This window comes from Myxocyprinus asiaticus, chromosome 38 (assembly GCF_019703515.2).
Source record: "Myxocyprinus asiaticus isolate MX2 ecotype Aquarium Trade chromosome 38, UBuf_Myxa_2, whole genome shotgun sequence".
NCBI classification, from domain to species: domain Eukaryota; kingdom Metazoa; phylum Chordata; class Actinopteri; order Cypriniformes; family Catostomidae; genus Myxocyprinus; species Myxocyprinus asiaticus.
Genome location: NC_059381.1, coordinates 14564561 through 14579989, shown reverse-complemented (window position 1 = coordinate 14579989; position 15429 = coordinate 14564561). Strand labels below are relative to the sequence as shown.

At 39.6% G+C, this 15429-nt stretch overlaps 1 protein-coding gene across 8 annotated transcripts in view; it reads right to left on the bottom strand.

Annotated features, from left to right (window-relative positions):
• LOC127429103 (RIMS-binding protein 2-like) overlaps positions 1–15429 on the bottom strand; it is a 117274-nt gene that overhangs the window by 55967 nt on the left and 45878 nt on the right. For all 8 annotated transcript variants that reach the window (XR_007895230.1, XR_007895229.1, XM_051677901.1 and 5 more), the window contains exons 3-5: positions 15321–15404; positions 6697–6786; positions 4282–4404 (exon numbers count right to left, since the gene is read on the bottom strand). Coding sequence is in view for 6 of the 8 variants with exons in the window: in XM_051677901.1 (XP_051533861.1) it covers positions 4282–4404; positions 6697–6786; positions 15321–15404 (297 nt within the window). In the remaining 2 variants the exon portion in view is untranslated. The remainder of the gene's footprint in view (positions 1–4281; positions 4405–6696; positions 6787–15320; positions 15405–15429) is intronic.

Here is a 15429-nt window from a genome sequence, read left to right as displayed (position 1 = left end):
AAATTTGATGTCAGACGCTCTGGCACCCGAAATGCATTTAACAATAGTGGCTGGAGTCTCTATTTCCACGTTCCTTACAATAGAATCACCAATAACAAGGGCTCTTTCAACATGATTCTCATTGGGTGCATCACTGAGTGGGGAGAATCGATTGGAAACCCTAACAGGAATGGGAGAGTGGTGTCGCTTTGCTGAGCGAGTATGCCGCCGAGACGTCACCCAAATGCCCTGCTGCGGTGGCTCTACAGCCGGAACCAAAGTGTGTGTGTTGCTCTCTGTACTGCCCGCATCTGAAACAGTATCTACCGGCTTCTCTTTCTCACTGACCTCCACTAGCATTCGAATGCGTGCCTCTAACTCATGAACCTTCTCCGTCAGCCTGACTAATTTCTTACATTTATCACATGTGTATCCCTCACTGCTGACGGAAGAGGCTATTGTAAACATGTGACATGCAATGCAGGAAGAAATAACTTGAGCGGATGCCATGACTTACCGCAGTTGTTTGTTGTTGTTGGTTGTTCCTGAGTGGTGAGAGTTTGAGATCGATGTGAATCCCTCACACAATTGTTTGTTGTTATGGTTGTTCATGATAAGCGGTGCTTTGAGATGGATGCAATAATCCGTGTAACACAGAGGAGGAAAAAAACGGGTGTGCGCTGTAAAATGCACGCAGTTTAATCGCGATAAAAATAGAAAGTGGATTCACGTAGAAAATGCACGCTGTTGAATGCGGGGAAAAACATGATGCGTGCTGAAAAATGGCAGATGTTAAGGATTGAAGTCTGAAAACAGATAGATAAGCGATGCTAAAAAAGCTAGCAGGCTACAAACACAGACTCGAGCTAGACGCCAGCAGCAACAGGTAAAATACACACAGATGAAACAGTAGAAAAGCGGAAAAACCCGAAACATGCGGTAAAATGACAAAGGATAAAAAGACAAACGTATGAGAATAAAAATAAGCAATGCTAAGCAGGCAACAAATACTCATGCAGCATGCAGTCATGAACAGGAAGTCCAGTGATGTGTACAGTGATGTGTCCACCCAATAGGCAGAATAAACACAAAGAACGTGTAAATTCATTCGCAAAACTGTTCCAAAGGTTTGTTCCTCCACAAAACAAGCTCCAGCCGCTAGTGGAACCAGCACACAAAAAAGAAAAAAGCCATTCAGTTTCCTCGGACAGACAAACGAATGCTCAGTGAACCGGCTGTTCATAAGTGCAGCAGATGAACTAAACCTTCCAATGTCCTGCAAAAAAACTCCACAAAACAAACTCCAGCCAATAGGAGGCATAAAATGAGTCAGGCTAACTTGGCTGCATGTGAGAAACACACCATGACTTCCTCAGTCCATTGATTTTATGAAAGACATCGCTTGTTGTGGGCATGTAAATATTTTGCGGCCATCCTTAGTATCTATTCTCAATTTGGCCGGGAACATCAGTGCAAATGCGACCTTCCGTTGATGTAAGAGTTTCTATCACGTTTCTCTCTTGTCAAATTCGCAAAGTCTGGGAACAAGAAAATGCTGTGGTTCTTCCAAGAAAGCCTTCCTTTATTCCTCGCCTCGTGTAACATGAGATCTTTATTGGATGATCTCAGAAATTTGGCCAGAATTGATCTAGGCCTGTCTCCCTCAGCGGATCTCCGAGCCGGACCTGTTATGTTGAGCAGACTCGGGAAGAGCACATCTAGGAATTTCACCATATCTCAGCCTTCTTCGTTCTCAGGAATTCCAACAATGCAAACGTTGTTTCGCCGGCTACGATTCTCAAGGTCTTCCAGTTTTTCCCAAACACGTTCCAAATCTACTTTGGTTGCTAGCAGATCAGCAGCTAATTCCTTCTCCGATGACTCCAGATAATCGATCTGTTTCTCGAAGTCTCCCATTCTTGTAACCAACTCAATGAATTTCGTCTCCATGGAAGTGATCGATCGACGTATTACAGCAAGATCCTCGAAGTCCGCAACGACCTTCGCCAGCATTGCCGACATACTCGACAGCTGACGCTGAATCTCTCCGGCCGCACCATCCAAACCAAGTCCCTAGTCTGCGGCCCTGTCAGGGGTATCAGCTTGAGCACGTTAAATGTCTTTTAATGTCTCCAGAGCCCGATGATTTGGAATTCTTTGACATATTGACCTCACAGAACAGTTATGGAACAGAGTGTATCAAATCTCACTGGTTTATGACACAAAAAGAATGGAAAAACTAGCAAAGAGCGCAGCGCTCGCTGCTCACACGTCCGACCTCGCATGGCGTCACGCGACTAAAATTAATTATATTTCAATGGTTTACATACTTTAAATATCTGGGGGTACGTCAAATAAATCATTCAGGTTACAGGGGTTCAGCCGACGAAAAAGTTTGGAACCCCTGCTCTAGACTGTCATTTAAGGATTAAACTTCTGGTGCACCTAGCCACGTGACACAACAACATGACGTTGATTTCCGAGAAGTGCTTCTACAGGCACAGAGTTAACAAAAGTGCCTCTGGTAAGAAATGCCCCTGGATTTTGGGACATTATTCCCATAAAAGTTGAAAAAACATGTTAGTTATTTTGTATAACTTTCATCATTAACACATCTGTGGGTCATTTAGCTTCATTTTAATATATATTTTGTTATATATATTTTGTTATCACTGTACGATACAGTTCTATTCATTAACATAAGTAAATGCATTCCTATATTCACTGTGCATTTTCACATTGAGAATCAATGGGTTCATCAAAAAGCTGAAAAATATTGCTTCCAGGGGATTTATATGGAGTTAGGATGAAAATAAGGTGCATTTCGAACTGTTCTGAGACCAGTGCAGACAGACTGAAGGTTGTCATTCACTAAATAGGGAGCAAGAGGACATCCTTTAGCTTTCTATGCAGCTAAGTGCATTCACAATCCAACCAAAAGTTACATTTCAGGCTGCAGATTACATTTGGACCACTCAACATTTTTGGCAGACATGGGGCAATGGTAATCAGTACATACTATAGATTCAGAATTTATAATGCTAAATTTTATTTGAACATGGTTGGCAGTGATTATATGATGCTTGCCATTGCTTTGAATCAGAATTAATTATGATAATTTCTGATGTAATGTCTGTAATGTCTAAAAAAAAACACAGATAACAAACACTCCTGGAAACATAAACAATTTTTATGAAAAAAAAAATATCTTTCTATAGCATGGTATTATTTAAAATTTCACAACACATATGTGGACATCAATTTTTAGGAAATTTGCACTAGAATTATTTTTATTTTATTATTTTTTTTATTTTTATTTTTTTTGCTTGTTTATTAGGTGCTACTAATTACAAATCAAAAAGGGAAATGGAAAATGCACACAGTAGTCACACTCAGGTCTCAGGAGGTTAAAGGAATTATTTTATTACAGTCCCACTGAAATCTCCAGCAACACACTGTCCTGATTATGCAGTTCTGAGCAGATCTTCACAAGATCAAAGGGAACCCTGATATATTTTACAGAAAATCGAAACCCTCCTCTCTTTTGTTTGCTACACAACTTTCCACTCTTCTCTTTTCTTTTATTCTCTTCTCTTCTCCTTCATTTGATTACAGTCAATAAAGAGAAAGGTAGGAAGCACAAATGCATATTTCTTCTTTCTAAGATGGGTCGGCAACCTATGGCATGCGTGCCAACATAGGGGTAATCATTGGCATGCCAGCAACGGCGAGAGAGTGGTAGACTATTTTATTCATATGAAATTCCGTACCTGCATTCTAATGTACATCTCGATGTAATCCTTCCTTATGATCACGCAGCGTGTTTTTATCAGCTGAATGGGAGTCTAAACAAAAAGTTAAAATGTGACAAGACTGCAGTATACCCAGCAGACTCGTGCAGCACGTGCAAGCCATTCGCGAATCACAGCCATTGACCAGGAAAAAAAAATGGCACTGCATGTCAAAAAGGTTGCCGACCCCTGTTCTAAGATGTGTGGTTTATATCTTGTTGTGAGAACTTTTTTCTCTTGGAGACACATGACACAAACAGTCAATACACATTGAACAACATGATGCTGGCAGAAACAAGTCCCATAATTTGAAGGAAGACCAATGAAAGATGGGGAATGAAACCTGTTTGAAAACAGTCATTATTTTTGCAGTTTGGTTTAGTGACGCCAAAATTACACACCTCACCTTTAACAAATATCCAACAATGACACAAGATGGCAGAGTACCATTGGTGAATGTAGTAAATAACCCTATGAATGTGAGAAAAATGGAAACAGAGCCATTCCATACCTCCAGGACCTGCTCAAGGTTCTCCAGTTTGTCTTGGAGCTGAGCTTTCTCCTGCCTGGCCAAGTCCCTCTCTTGACTCAAACAACCAAACGTCTTTCTGAGCTGATCATAGTCTGACTTCACCTACGGAGTGAAAGAAATGAGGACAATATGACAAAAAAAGATGACTGAACTGTCTAAAGATTCTTAACGCACAAAAGTCAGATCAGTATTACATAACAGTAAATTTAACAATCAATTGCAGTGCTATTAGAGGAACTTTGGCCAGACTTGTTTAGCTGTTGGACATTTAATTATGCCTACAACAAAGGGAACAAAACAGCTGACACAGCATCAGTGCTTGGATGCATTATACAATAGACAGTGAAAACGTATTGTACAGTGAGTGTGGGTCTAAGCAGTATTTTTTGAAACAGTAATTATCTTTCTCATAGATTATTTTGGTAGTGGTTATTTTTCACTCACATAAAAGATGCAGCGATTCTTTGTTCGACATGAAGCATAATTCTACGGTATACTGGAAGGCATATAATAAAAATTAGATGTTTTTTATCTAAGGCAGCAGTTCAAAGAATAAAGATGCAGTACTTGCATTGACTAACGAAAACTTTCAAAGCTTAGCGAAACACAACCTGATGAGTGCCAAATAGGGTCAACTCAGGACACAGCCAATCAGAAATTCCATCCACCAATAAAAATCCAGCACCCAATATAATACAGTGGCAGCATTGCTCTGGCACACACCCATATTCACTTTCATTTATTAGGACACATTTCATTCTTTCGGACTCGGAGAAATGGCAAGGTTGATTCACATCTCATATTGATCTCTAAAATCTGTACAGTACATGTATATGAGATTGTGGCTGATGCTGAAGCGAGTCACAAACTAACCCATCCACTTGGGCTTATTTACCTACTCTCCTCTGACTTTTTAGCACCTCAGCAGCCCCGGAATGCTGGTAGAAAGCAATCTTTGATCATTGAGGGGATGTGAATGAGAGCGAGTGACACTCCCTGATTAAACAGAAGACATTTTATGTCAGACGCTTTGACAAATGGCTGCTTTTTGCTGTTCAAGGAGAGGAGCAGCCTGTGAATCACTTGGGAAGAGGCTGCCAAACTATGCCCTGGCAAAAAGCACCAGCGAAAATGACACTATTAACACAGTGAACACCACGGCCTGCCACTCTCAGCAGTCCTGTGTTAGCACGATATCCACTCTCTCTGCAGAGCGTTCATGTATGAGGGGAGATCAGTTACAGTACTCACCGATACCCTTAAATGGGTGACAATGGATTTCCTCCACAATGAGATTGAGTTTCACTGACTGCACTAGATTCAGACTTTTACTTTCTCATGAACTCCAATGTGCATGTGGCTATGCTTGTCAAAATGCATGTCACATCTTCTATGGAGTCTAGTCAAGCAAATCTAGAATTTTACCACAAAATTTATTGATAGACACACTAGCAGAGACACAAGAAAATTAAGGGGAGAAAGAGGGGAACCAGATGGAAACATGACCTAGGCAGGACATGAACCTTGATCTCCCATGAGCACCACAGTTTAATATCACAGCACTAGCACTCACACTGACCATAAGGCCACTTCTCAAACAGAGCTAGCTATTGACTACCGACATAAAGTCTGGTGCACTTTGCAGCTTATTCTGGCCAAGATTCACCCACTTTAACATGGCAAAACCATCTGATCGACATGTAAAATTACAAAGTTTGTTTAGTTGTTTTGCGCTGTTCAAGGCCAGGTTAATCTTAAATACATTATGTACAATATATTATATATTGTACATTATATACATTATATACTATAAAAAAAAATTCATATCACATATTTTTGGCCATATCGCCCAGCCCTAGAGGCAACACTAAAAAAATACTGACTTTGTTTTCAGGTGAACTGATAAAAGCCTGTGCACTGTGACTCCAGGAAGTTGTGTAGCAGTCAGGTAATCTTGTCATGTGCATTGTCATGTTCACAAGTGCTTTCTAGATTTTTGTGCAATATGCTTTAGACTGTGAGTGAAAAGACTATTGGCCATAAAATAATGATTATTTTAAAGGCTTTGCAATGTAAGCATCATAACAAAGAATGTAAATACATTAATATGGTACTATACACACATTATTTGAGACACACATTACGCACTATACATATACCATATATATATACCATAATAAATGCATATACAGGCAAAAGTTCATCCAGATTCACTGAGCCGAACCTGGTCAAAACAAACAAGGTGAATATATTGACCAGACAGATATTGGATTAGATCAATATTGCTTATGAGATGCAGAGAATAGCCCTTCAAGTACATGTTCCTAGAAGAGCTGTGTAATGAGAAACCATTGATCTGATGAGCTCAGCTGGTGTATGATGACCATCTCTTACCTTCTCGTAATGTGTGGCCTTCAGGATGTGACTGAACAGCTCACGATTGAGCCGTTTGCTCTCCAGCAAAGCATCCTGAAGCTCATTCTTCTGTCATGAGGGGAAAAAAGGAAAGGGTGAGAGTCAACACATTCTGTACTGATATTGCTGAATATAGACGTAGAGGGTTATATAGTCAAGAAGACGCAATCTATCTATCTAAAATGCAAAAACTGACAATACGAATAGGATGCACAGAACTGCATAGAACGAATTTGGACAAAGAAACCTGAGGATCAATATACAAATCTTCTTGTGGACAGCAGGATGTATACTTGTGGCTGATTAGAGAATTCATAAGCTGTAACACTCAGGCGATACACTCGCTGAGAAGACATAAATCTCTTTAGCCTGTAGGGACCAAAGATGGAAGCTCACTTTGTCACCCATCACTGGCTGTGCTATAGGAACCATTAAAATACGCATCCACATCTCAAATTCATCTAACACAGAGTGTATCAGAAAATTAATCAATACTTCAAGGATATTGACACTAGCAGCTATTACCACAAAGCAGGATTCAATTTGTGGGTAGATTACCTTTTTAATTGGGTTGGAGCCATTTTTTTAATGCTTCTTTTTTAACATGCTCAGAAAATTAAGTCAGAAAGAGATACTTGGCAACTTTGAGGGTTCAGAATGGGCAGAAATCCTTTCATAGGTAGAGCATGGAAGGAATTATCCTAGTGTCCTCCTGCTTATATACACATTTAAAATGTACAGTCTTTCTCTTTCAAGAAAATGGACCAAAAATAATGATGACTCCTCTTGCACTACACAGATTTTTGTCCAAACAAATACTCTCTAGAATGAGAATATCCCTCCCCCTGCAACCAATCAGCAAGTAGCAAATCAACTTAAGCCTAAAATAAAAGGACAATCCCTTCGATATGTACTGGCCAGGCATATACGTCAAGCGATTTCAGGAGTCATCACAAAAGGCAATGAGATCAGTCTCACTTCTAAAAAGATCATTTTGAATCCCAAGATATGGCTTGATCATATATCTCATCGCAATATATCTACTCTAAATGCATAAAAACAAACCAGCCCCACCCCCCGGCCCCGCCATTTCAGATCCTCTCATTTGACTGTGTAACGCAGCTGTCAATCCCTGTCAGCTTCCAAAGTACCACACCCTGACTGAACTCTATGAGTTTCTCTGACTAAGCATCCTGTCCCTTCTTCACTGATTCAAATGTCACAGCGTATCAGGTGGCAGGTTTGCTCTACAGCATTTAGAGGAGCATTTGAACTTTCTTGTCAGAAACCCTGTCTGTCAACCACAGTGTCACCCAGTACTTGACAGCTACAGCACACAAGGGCACAGCACAGTCCATTGCCTGCAAATGGTGACCACGACAGACCTCCCATGAGATTACAACATGCAGAATATCTGCATATACATTTGGGAACATTTTAGCCATCATGTTCTATTACCCAAATGAAATGACATTTTTTAACCCCTGCTCAGAGGACATTTAAAGGGATAGTTCATCCAAACATGAAAATTCTGTCATCATTTACTCAACTTCATGTTTTCCTCGTCACCATTCACTTTCATTGTATGGAAAAATTATGCAATGAAAGAGAATGGTGACTGAGGCTAACATATTTTTTTTTTTTTGTTCTATGGAGGAAAGAAAGTCTAACCGGATGGAACAACACAAGGGCAAATAAATAATGTTTGGGTGAACTATCCCTGTAAAAGACCAATGAAGTGGCTACACATTGAAACTGATTGTAAAATATTTTCAGTTATGTTCAGCACTCAGTCATTGCTGATTACACAAAGCTTTAAGGTGGCAAAGATTAGACAGTCAAGGGATTATAAACTGAAATTCTCACAGGGATGTGAGTTAAAGCAGTGACATGCACAATATTCAGGAATTCTACTTCTGATTTCCATACGGATGGATCAAGATGCAGAACAGAAAATAAGGAGATGTCTTGGGCAGAGAGGGAGAACGAAAGTGTGCCACAAACAAGGAATAATTTGAGCAGACACGGCTGCCCAATCCCACCCTCTAGTTTGGCCCCTGGTTCTGCAGCTGCTCAGAAAATCTTTGCTCATCCTTCCACAACATTCACTAAGATGAGGCTCTTTACATGGCCAACCACTGCAGCATTGTAGATGTATATGGGTGTGTGGGCGTTGTTATACAACTGTAGAAACATAGCAGGAGAAAGTCAGGGAGAGAAAGAGATTCTGGGAGCCAGTAAATCTGTGGGTCATGCAGAAGTGAGGAAAGAGAGATTTTTAATACTCATATTTAATGAGTATAATCAATATTTCAGAATATTTAGTGTTTGCATTTTGTGTATAATCCAGACCATTTTAGACTACCCTAACAAAAACACTAGAAATTTACATTTTTGGACGGATCAGTAACCTGTAAACCATTCACACCTTTGACACGTGATTTTACAGTGAAGATTTTCACACATTCCACCATAAAATACAATAAATGAGGGTAACAGATGCATACTTTGGCCAATGTTAACACACTAGCATTAGTGCCATGAATGCAAGATGTAAACATTACAAATTACACATTATCTACTGCTTATATCATACTTTCAATTATCATCAAGTGGTTATAACAGCTTCTTTTACTGATCTCATGTGGATTCCATTCATAGAATGAGGCAGAAAGCATGATAATTATTGAATATGCAGCCTGAAGCAAATGTCAGGTACAGATTCAGAAATGTTTAAGTATTCAGACAACAAATACCAGCGATTGCAAGGAAAATATAGACGAACCATACATTTTCTTAATCGTCTATTTATTCACGTCATCTCTCCCTAGTCTAAAGGTTATTTTTACGCTTAACATGGAGTTTATTAAGAAAATGTCAAGTGAAGCAAAACAGAGCTCGTACTGTATAGTTAGAACAATCCAGGAGCAAATTGTGTCATGTTCTGCCTTCTGACATCACCATAAGCATAACAGAAAACATATAATTTGTACAAAAATTAATGCGTAATGAATGTAATAAATGCACGTGGCTGTAAAGTTGTCCATGTTGTGCCTGTTGTGTGGGTCTCGCTGTGGCTGACTTCTTCAACGCGCTACTATGACGCAAAACGTCAACCAGAAAACATCTATGTCATTTTCTCAGCTGACATCCTTTCTTCATGTATTCGATTGTGCATGTTGTCAAGTATACTTGGATAGAGAGATGAAGGCTGTAGCACGACAATGCAAAAACCCACGGTATTTGGATTTGAACTGCCCATGTAAATGTACCCGTTCAGAAATCTGATCTATGGCTAGATTCGAACATATACACTCACCGAGCACTTTATTAGAAACACTATGGTCCTAATAAAGTGCCCGACGTGGTCTTCTGCTGTTGTAGCCCATCCCCCTCAAGGTTTTGTGCATTCTGAGATGCTATTCTGCTCACTACAATTGTACAGTTGTTATCTGAGTTACCGTAGCCTTTCTGTCAGCTCGAACCAATCTGGCCATTCTCAGTTGACCTTTCTCATCAACATGGCGTTTTCGTCTGCAGAACTGCCACTCACTGGATGTTTTTTGTTCTTGGCATCATTCTGAGTAAACTTTAGAGACTGTTGTGCATGAAAATCCAAGGAGATCAGCAGTTACAGATATACTCAAACCAGCCCGCCTGGCACCAACAATCATGCCATGGTTGAAATCACTGAGATCACATTTTTTCCCCATTCTGATGGTAATTTGAACATTAACTAAAGCTCCTGACCCGTATATGCCTGATTTTATGCATTGCACTGCTGCCACATGATTGGCTGATTAGATAATTGCATGAATAATAGGTGTACAGGTGTTCATAATAAGTGCTCAGTGAGTGTATATAAATTTAAAGTTCAGAAATATACAAATATACTGTCTGTACATATGTAAATGCCATTAGTATTTGAGAAAATATATGGTACATATATGAAAATTGCTGTTTTTGTAGTATCTTGAAATATATATTCCATATATGTACAAGTATGTGACTTTTTTATATCAGCAAAAACCAACATATCAACTTATATTCCATATATGTGTTTTACATATATTGCCATATATCAGATTTCTGTATGAGAAAGACGTTTCAGAGGAAGGGCAAGTTTTAGGCAAGGCAAGGGCAGTATTAAATATTGCAAGGGTCAGTATGATTCCATGTTGACTTTGAATACTATATATTGTATATATGAGTTATATACAACACTGATGTTTATGTTTGCTAATGAATGACATAATGACGTAGATCTATTTTAACTGGTCGACCTGTTTTTAAGTTAGGCAGGAAAAAGAAATGGTGGTGGCTTGCAAAGTGGGAAATGTTTTTAGACTGTGTTTTCTGTATAAAAGTTGGTGGTCATTCCATGGTATTTCACCTAGTAAATACCATGGAATATGGTAATCATATAGTAGCATAATATACTGTGGTATTGCCATCTGATACTATCACTGTATCAGGGTACTGGCACAGTACATTTTTGCAAAGGTAGTTTTTGTAAGCTCTACCCTCAGTCTTACAAAAATGTGTTTGTTTTGTCCGTGGTTGTTCAGCTGTGCATCAAAATCCTTTAACATGCAGCTTATAGTGGCAGATCTGCCAATCTTAAGCGACAACTCCAGCCTGTACCTGTAACAATCAGATTCTTAGCCTCTGATTGTGCTGTGAAAGCTCAGGGCTCCTCTCCTACCGAGAGCAGGTGGTTGCCATGACAGCTACAGGAGGTCGTGAGGGAGGCAGCATCCTCCCTAAGCCTGTAAGAGTGCTGTCACTGCGCTAATGTATATACAGCTGTAAAAAAAAAAAAGAAAGAAAAAAACATTGCCGTTCAGATCATTGGCAAGCACTGATGGAATAATGCTCATTAAGACAGATTTGTTTGTTTTTTCAGAATGCCCATTCTTGTGACCTCTCGGTATGTCATCTCTACAAGTCACAAAAATCCATTCTTGTAGTGGAGCATGCCCCCTAGCTCAGAGAAATTATTAGAATAAATCAACTGCAGGGCTAGCAGGTCTACTTTAATTGCAACACAAGGGTTTTGAGCGGAATTATCAAATTAAGCTGGTTGACATTAAAGGATACAAAATTTTCTCTGGGAAGCTTGAAAGCATATTTGAGCAGTTGCCACAAAGGAGAGTGTGCTTTAAGATAACACATGCTATTCCTGTGCTTTCCTATTAAACACCCACAGGATCTCCACTAATGAGGTGGTGTGCAGTAGCTTTATTTATATGAAGGGTAGGGAGATGATGGAAATTTTATTTGCTCTTTGGATGGGATTACCGGAAAGTTACATAAATTAAAGCAAATCTTAAGAAGCTGTGGTTTCCTGAAGTAGTGCAGTGGCGACACTGGTTAGAGGGTTCGGGGGTACCTTTAGTGGTTTGGACTGATCACAAGAACCTAGAGTACATCCACGAAGCCAAACGGTTAAATTTCAGACAGGCTCGCTGGGCACTTTTCTTTGCTCGGTTCGACTTCGTGCTCTCGTACCGTCCTGGCTCTAAGAATCTCAAACCCGGCACCCTGTCTTCACGGTTCGAGGGTGAGACCTCCACGGTCCCACCGGACACCATCCTACCGCCTTCCTGGGTGGTGGGCATGGTGTCCTGGGAGGTGGAGTCCAAAGTCCGTTCAGCATTGTGCGATGTCCCTGTTCCCGCGAAGTGCCCGGCGGACCATCTTGTGCAGATCATACAGAAGTTTTCAGAATGAAAGCTGCCTAAGGGTCTGTTCCAACAGGAACAGTTAGGTGGTTTTTGCATCCGTCTGCACTGTTTTAGAATAGTTTTCTTTGTAAACATGTGCTTAACAGACAACTTTGACAATTTCACTGTCTTGCTGCTTTTTCAGTCTCGTGCAATAAGCGCAGTGTTTTTAAGATGGCAAATCAAGTTAAAACGTGTCTCGAGATACCCGCATTCCTTTCTATTCTTTACACCCCGTCAAACTTTTTTTAACATTGTATGAACAGCCCCTAATTTTATGTTTCAAAATTCTTACCTTTGTCATATCATTGCACAAACATTGCTATATGAAATAGAGATTTGTAGAACATTTGACGTTAATGTGGCAGCTTGTGTAATGTTCCATAAGTGAACCATAAAGGACATTTGAGGAGACAGGAATGGCCTTGATCTTTGAACTCAGAAATTATCTTTTTAGAGACATTAAGTCAAGTCAAATCTATTCAAATTATAAATATCTTGGTCAGTAAACTCTCCAGCTAAGGATAACTTGATTATGTGTGTAGTCAGTAAACAGTTTTGGGTATAAAATATTGTCAAAACAGAAGATGCTTGTAAAGGGGTTAAATTCCAAATTTACTGTGATGGGTTTAAATAATTTGGTGCTTTAGGTTTAGGCTTAGTAATGAGAAATAACGATAAACAGTACTTTGCAAAGTGATAACCATATACAGTGGTAAGAAAAAGTATGTGAACCCTTTGGAATTAGCAGGTATTCTGCATTAATTGGTCATAAAATGCGATCTCATCTTCATCAAAGTCACAATTATAGAAAAACACAATGTGCTTAAGCAAACAACACACAAAAATTTATAATCTTTCATGTCTTTATTGAACACATCCCATTAAACGTTCACAGTGCTGAGGAAAATGTAAGTTAACCCTTGGATTTAATAACTAGTCAATCCTCTTTTGGCAGCAATATCCTCAACCAAGCGTTTCCGGTAGCTGCGGATTAGACCTGCACAATGTTCAGAAGGAATTTTGGACCATTCTTCCTTACAGAACTGCTTCAGTTCAGCCATATTCTTAAGATGTCTGGCGTGAACGGCTTTCTTGAATCCAAAAGGTGGATTTTCTTTTTTTTTTATAGCCATTCTGTATTGGATTTTCTTTGATGTTTAGGGTCATTGTCCTGCTGTATCACCCAACTTTTACAGAGATTCTGCTGGTGCATAGCCACCCTGATATTATCCTGAAGGATATCTTGATAAACTTTTTTTTAAATTAATTTTTCCCTCGATGATGGCAAGCGGTCCAGGCCCCGAAGCAGCAAAGTAGCCCCAAATCATGATGCTCTCTCCACCGTACTTCACCATTGGGATGATGTAGTAATGCGTGTTCTTCCCAGACAATTCAACCCAAGTTTCATCAGTCCACAAAACATTTTCCCAGTAGCATTGTGGAGTGTCAAGGTGGTCTTTTGCAAACTTCAGTTTTTGCTGGAAAGCAGCGGCTTCCTTCGTGGTGTCCTGCCATGGACACCATGCCTGTTTAATGTTTTCCGTATAGTAGACTCTTGAACAGAGATGCTAACCAGTTCCAGTGATTCCTTCAAGTCTTTATCTGTCACTCTAGGGTTGTTTTATTTTAATCTTATTTAGCATTCTGCAGTGTGCCCTTTGAGTCATCTTGGCTGGACGGCCACTTCTAGGGAGAGTAGCCATGGTACTAAATCATCTCCATTTATAGACAATTTGTTTAACTTTGGACAGATGAATATCTAAGCTTTTCGAGATAACTTTCCAGCTTTATTCAAAGCAATAACTCTTGATCAGAGGTCTTCTGAGATCTCTTTTTTGCGAGGCATGTTTCACATCAGCAGATGCTTCTTGTGAATACAAACTCAAAATGTTTAAGTGCTTTTTATAAGTCAAAGTAGCTCTAATCCACACCTCCAATTTTGTTTCATTAGTTGGATGCTTGGTTTGCCAACTCCTGACTCTAATTAGCTTTTGTAAGGGTTCACATACTTTTTTCAACCTACACTGTGAATGTTTGAATGATGTATTCAGTATGTACAAGAACAATACAATCATTTGTGTGTTATTAGTTAAAACAGATTGTGTTTGTTCATTAGTGTAACTTAGATGAAGCTCAAACAAAATTATACATAAATGCAGGTAATTCCAAAGGGTTCACATACTTTTCTTGCCACTGTATTTATTTAGAATTGGGGGTAATAGTTAAAGAATTGGCCATTGAAAACCGAATCGAAAGCAACAAGAATTTTCAACAAATACAAAATGAGCTGTGCTCTTTTTTCAGTTAACTCAACTTTAAAATCAATGCAAAGGCAATGGTGATCTTAAGCCGCAGGATCGGTTTGTGTTTTATCAAAGGCATTGATAGCTTGTGAAATCCTACAGAGATAAGCAATGAAATGTTTTCTTGTCTGAGGGCCTCTCCATGACTTTTGCTAAGACTACCATGTTGGCCAAAGCCCCGAGAGAGAGAGAGAGAGAGAGAGAGAGAGAGAGAGAGAGAGAGAGAGAGAGAGAGAGAGAGAGAGAGAGAGAGAGAGAGAGAGAGAGAGAGAGAGAGAGAGAGAGAGAGCAAAAGCATAACCTCTGCAGTGCTACAGGGCTCTTCTGTTACAGTGACAAGAACTACAAAAGGAGGCAAAATGAAGGACAGGCAATCCAGCAAAAGCATAACCAGGAAAAAAGATCAGAGAACAGAGTCTACAGACCAGTGTTGAGGTTTAAACTTTATGGAGTGCACCAAGACAAACTGAACACAAATGGATAGTTACATAGTTTTTGACGTTATCTCCTTGTTTATTTATGCTAAAGGAAGTGCATTGTGATGAGCTTGCATGGTACCACTTGTACTTACCAAAGTCTTACATGCTAATGTCTTGTCTTTTACTTCCCTCTCAAGGATCTGACACCATTTCCTCCTCTCATTGACCTCTGACTCCTGAAGAGATGAAGAAAAAAGAAAA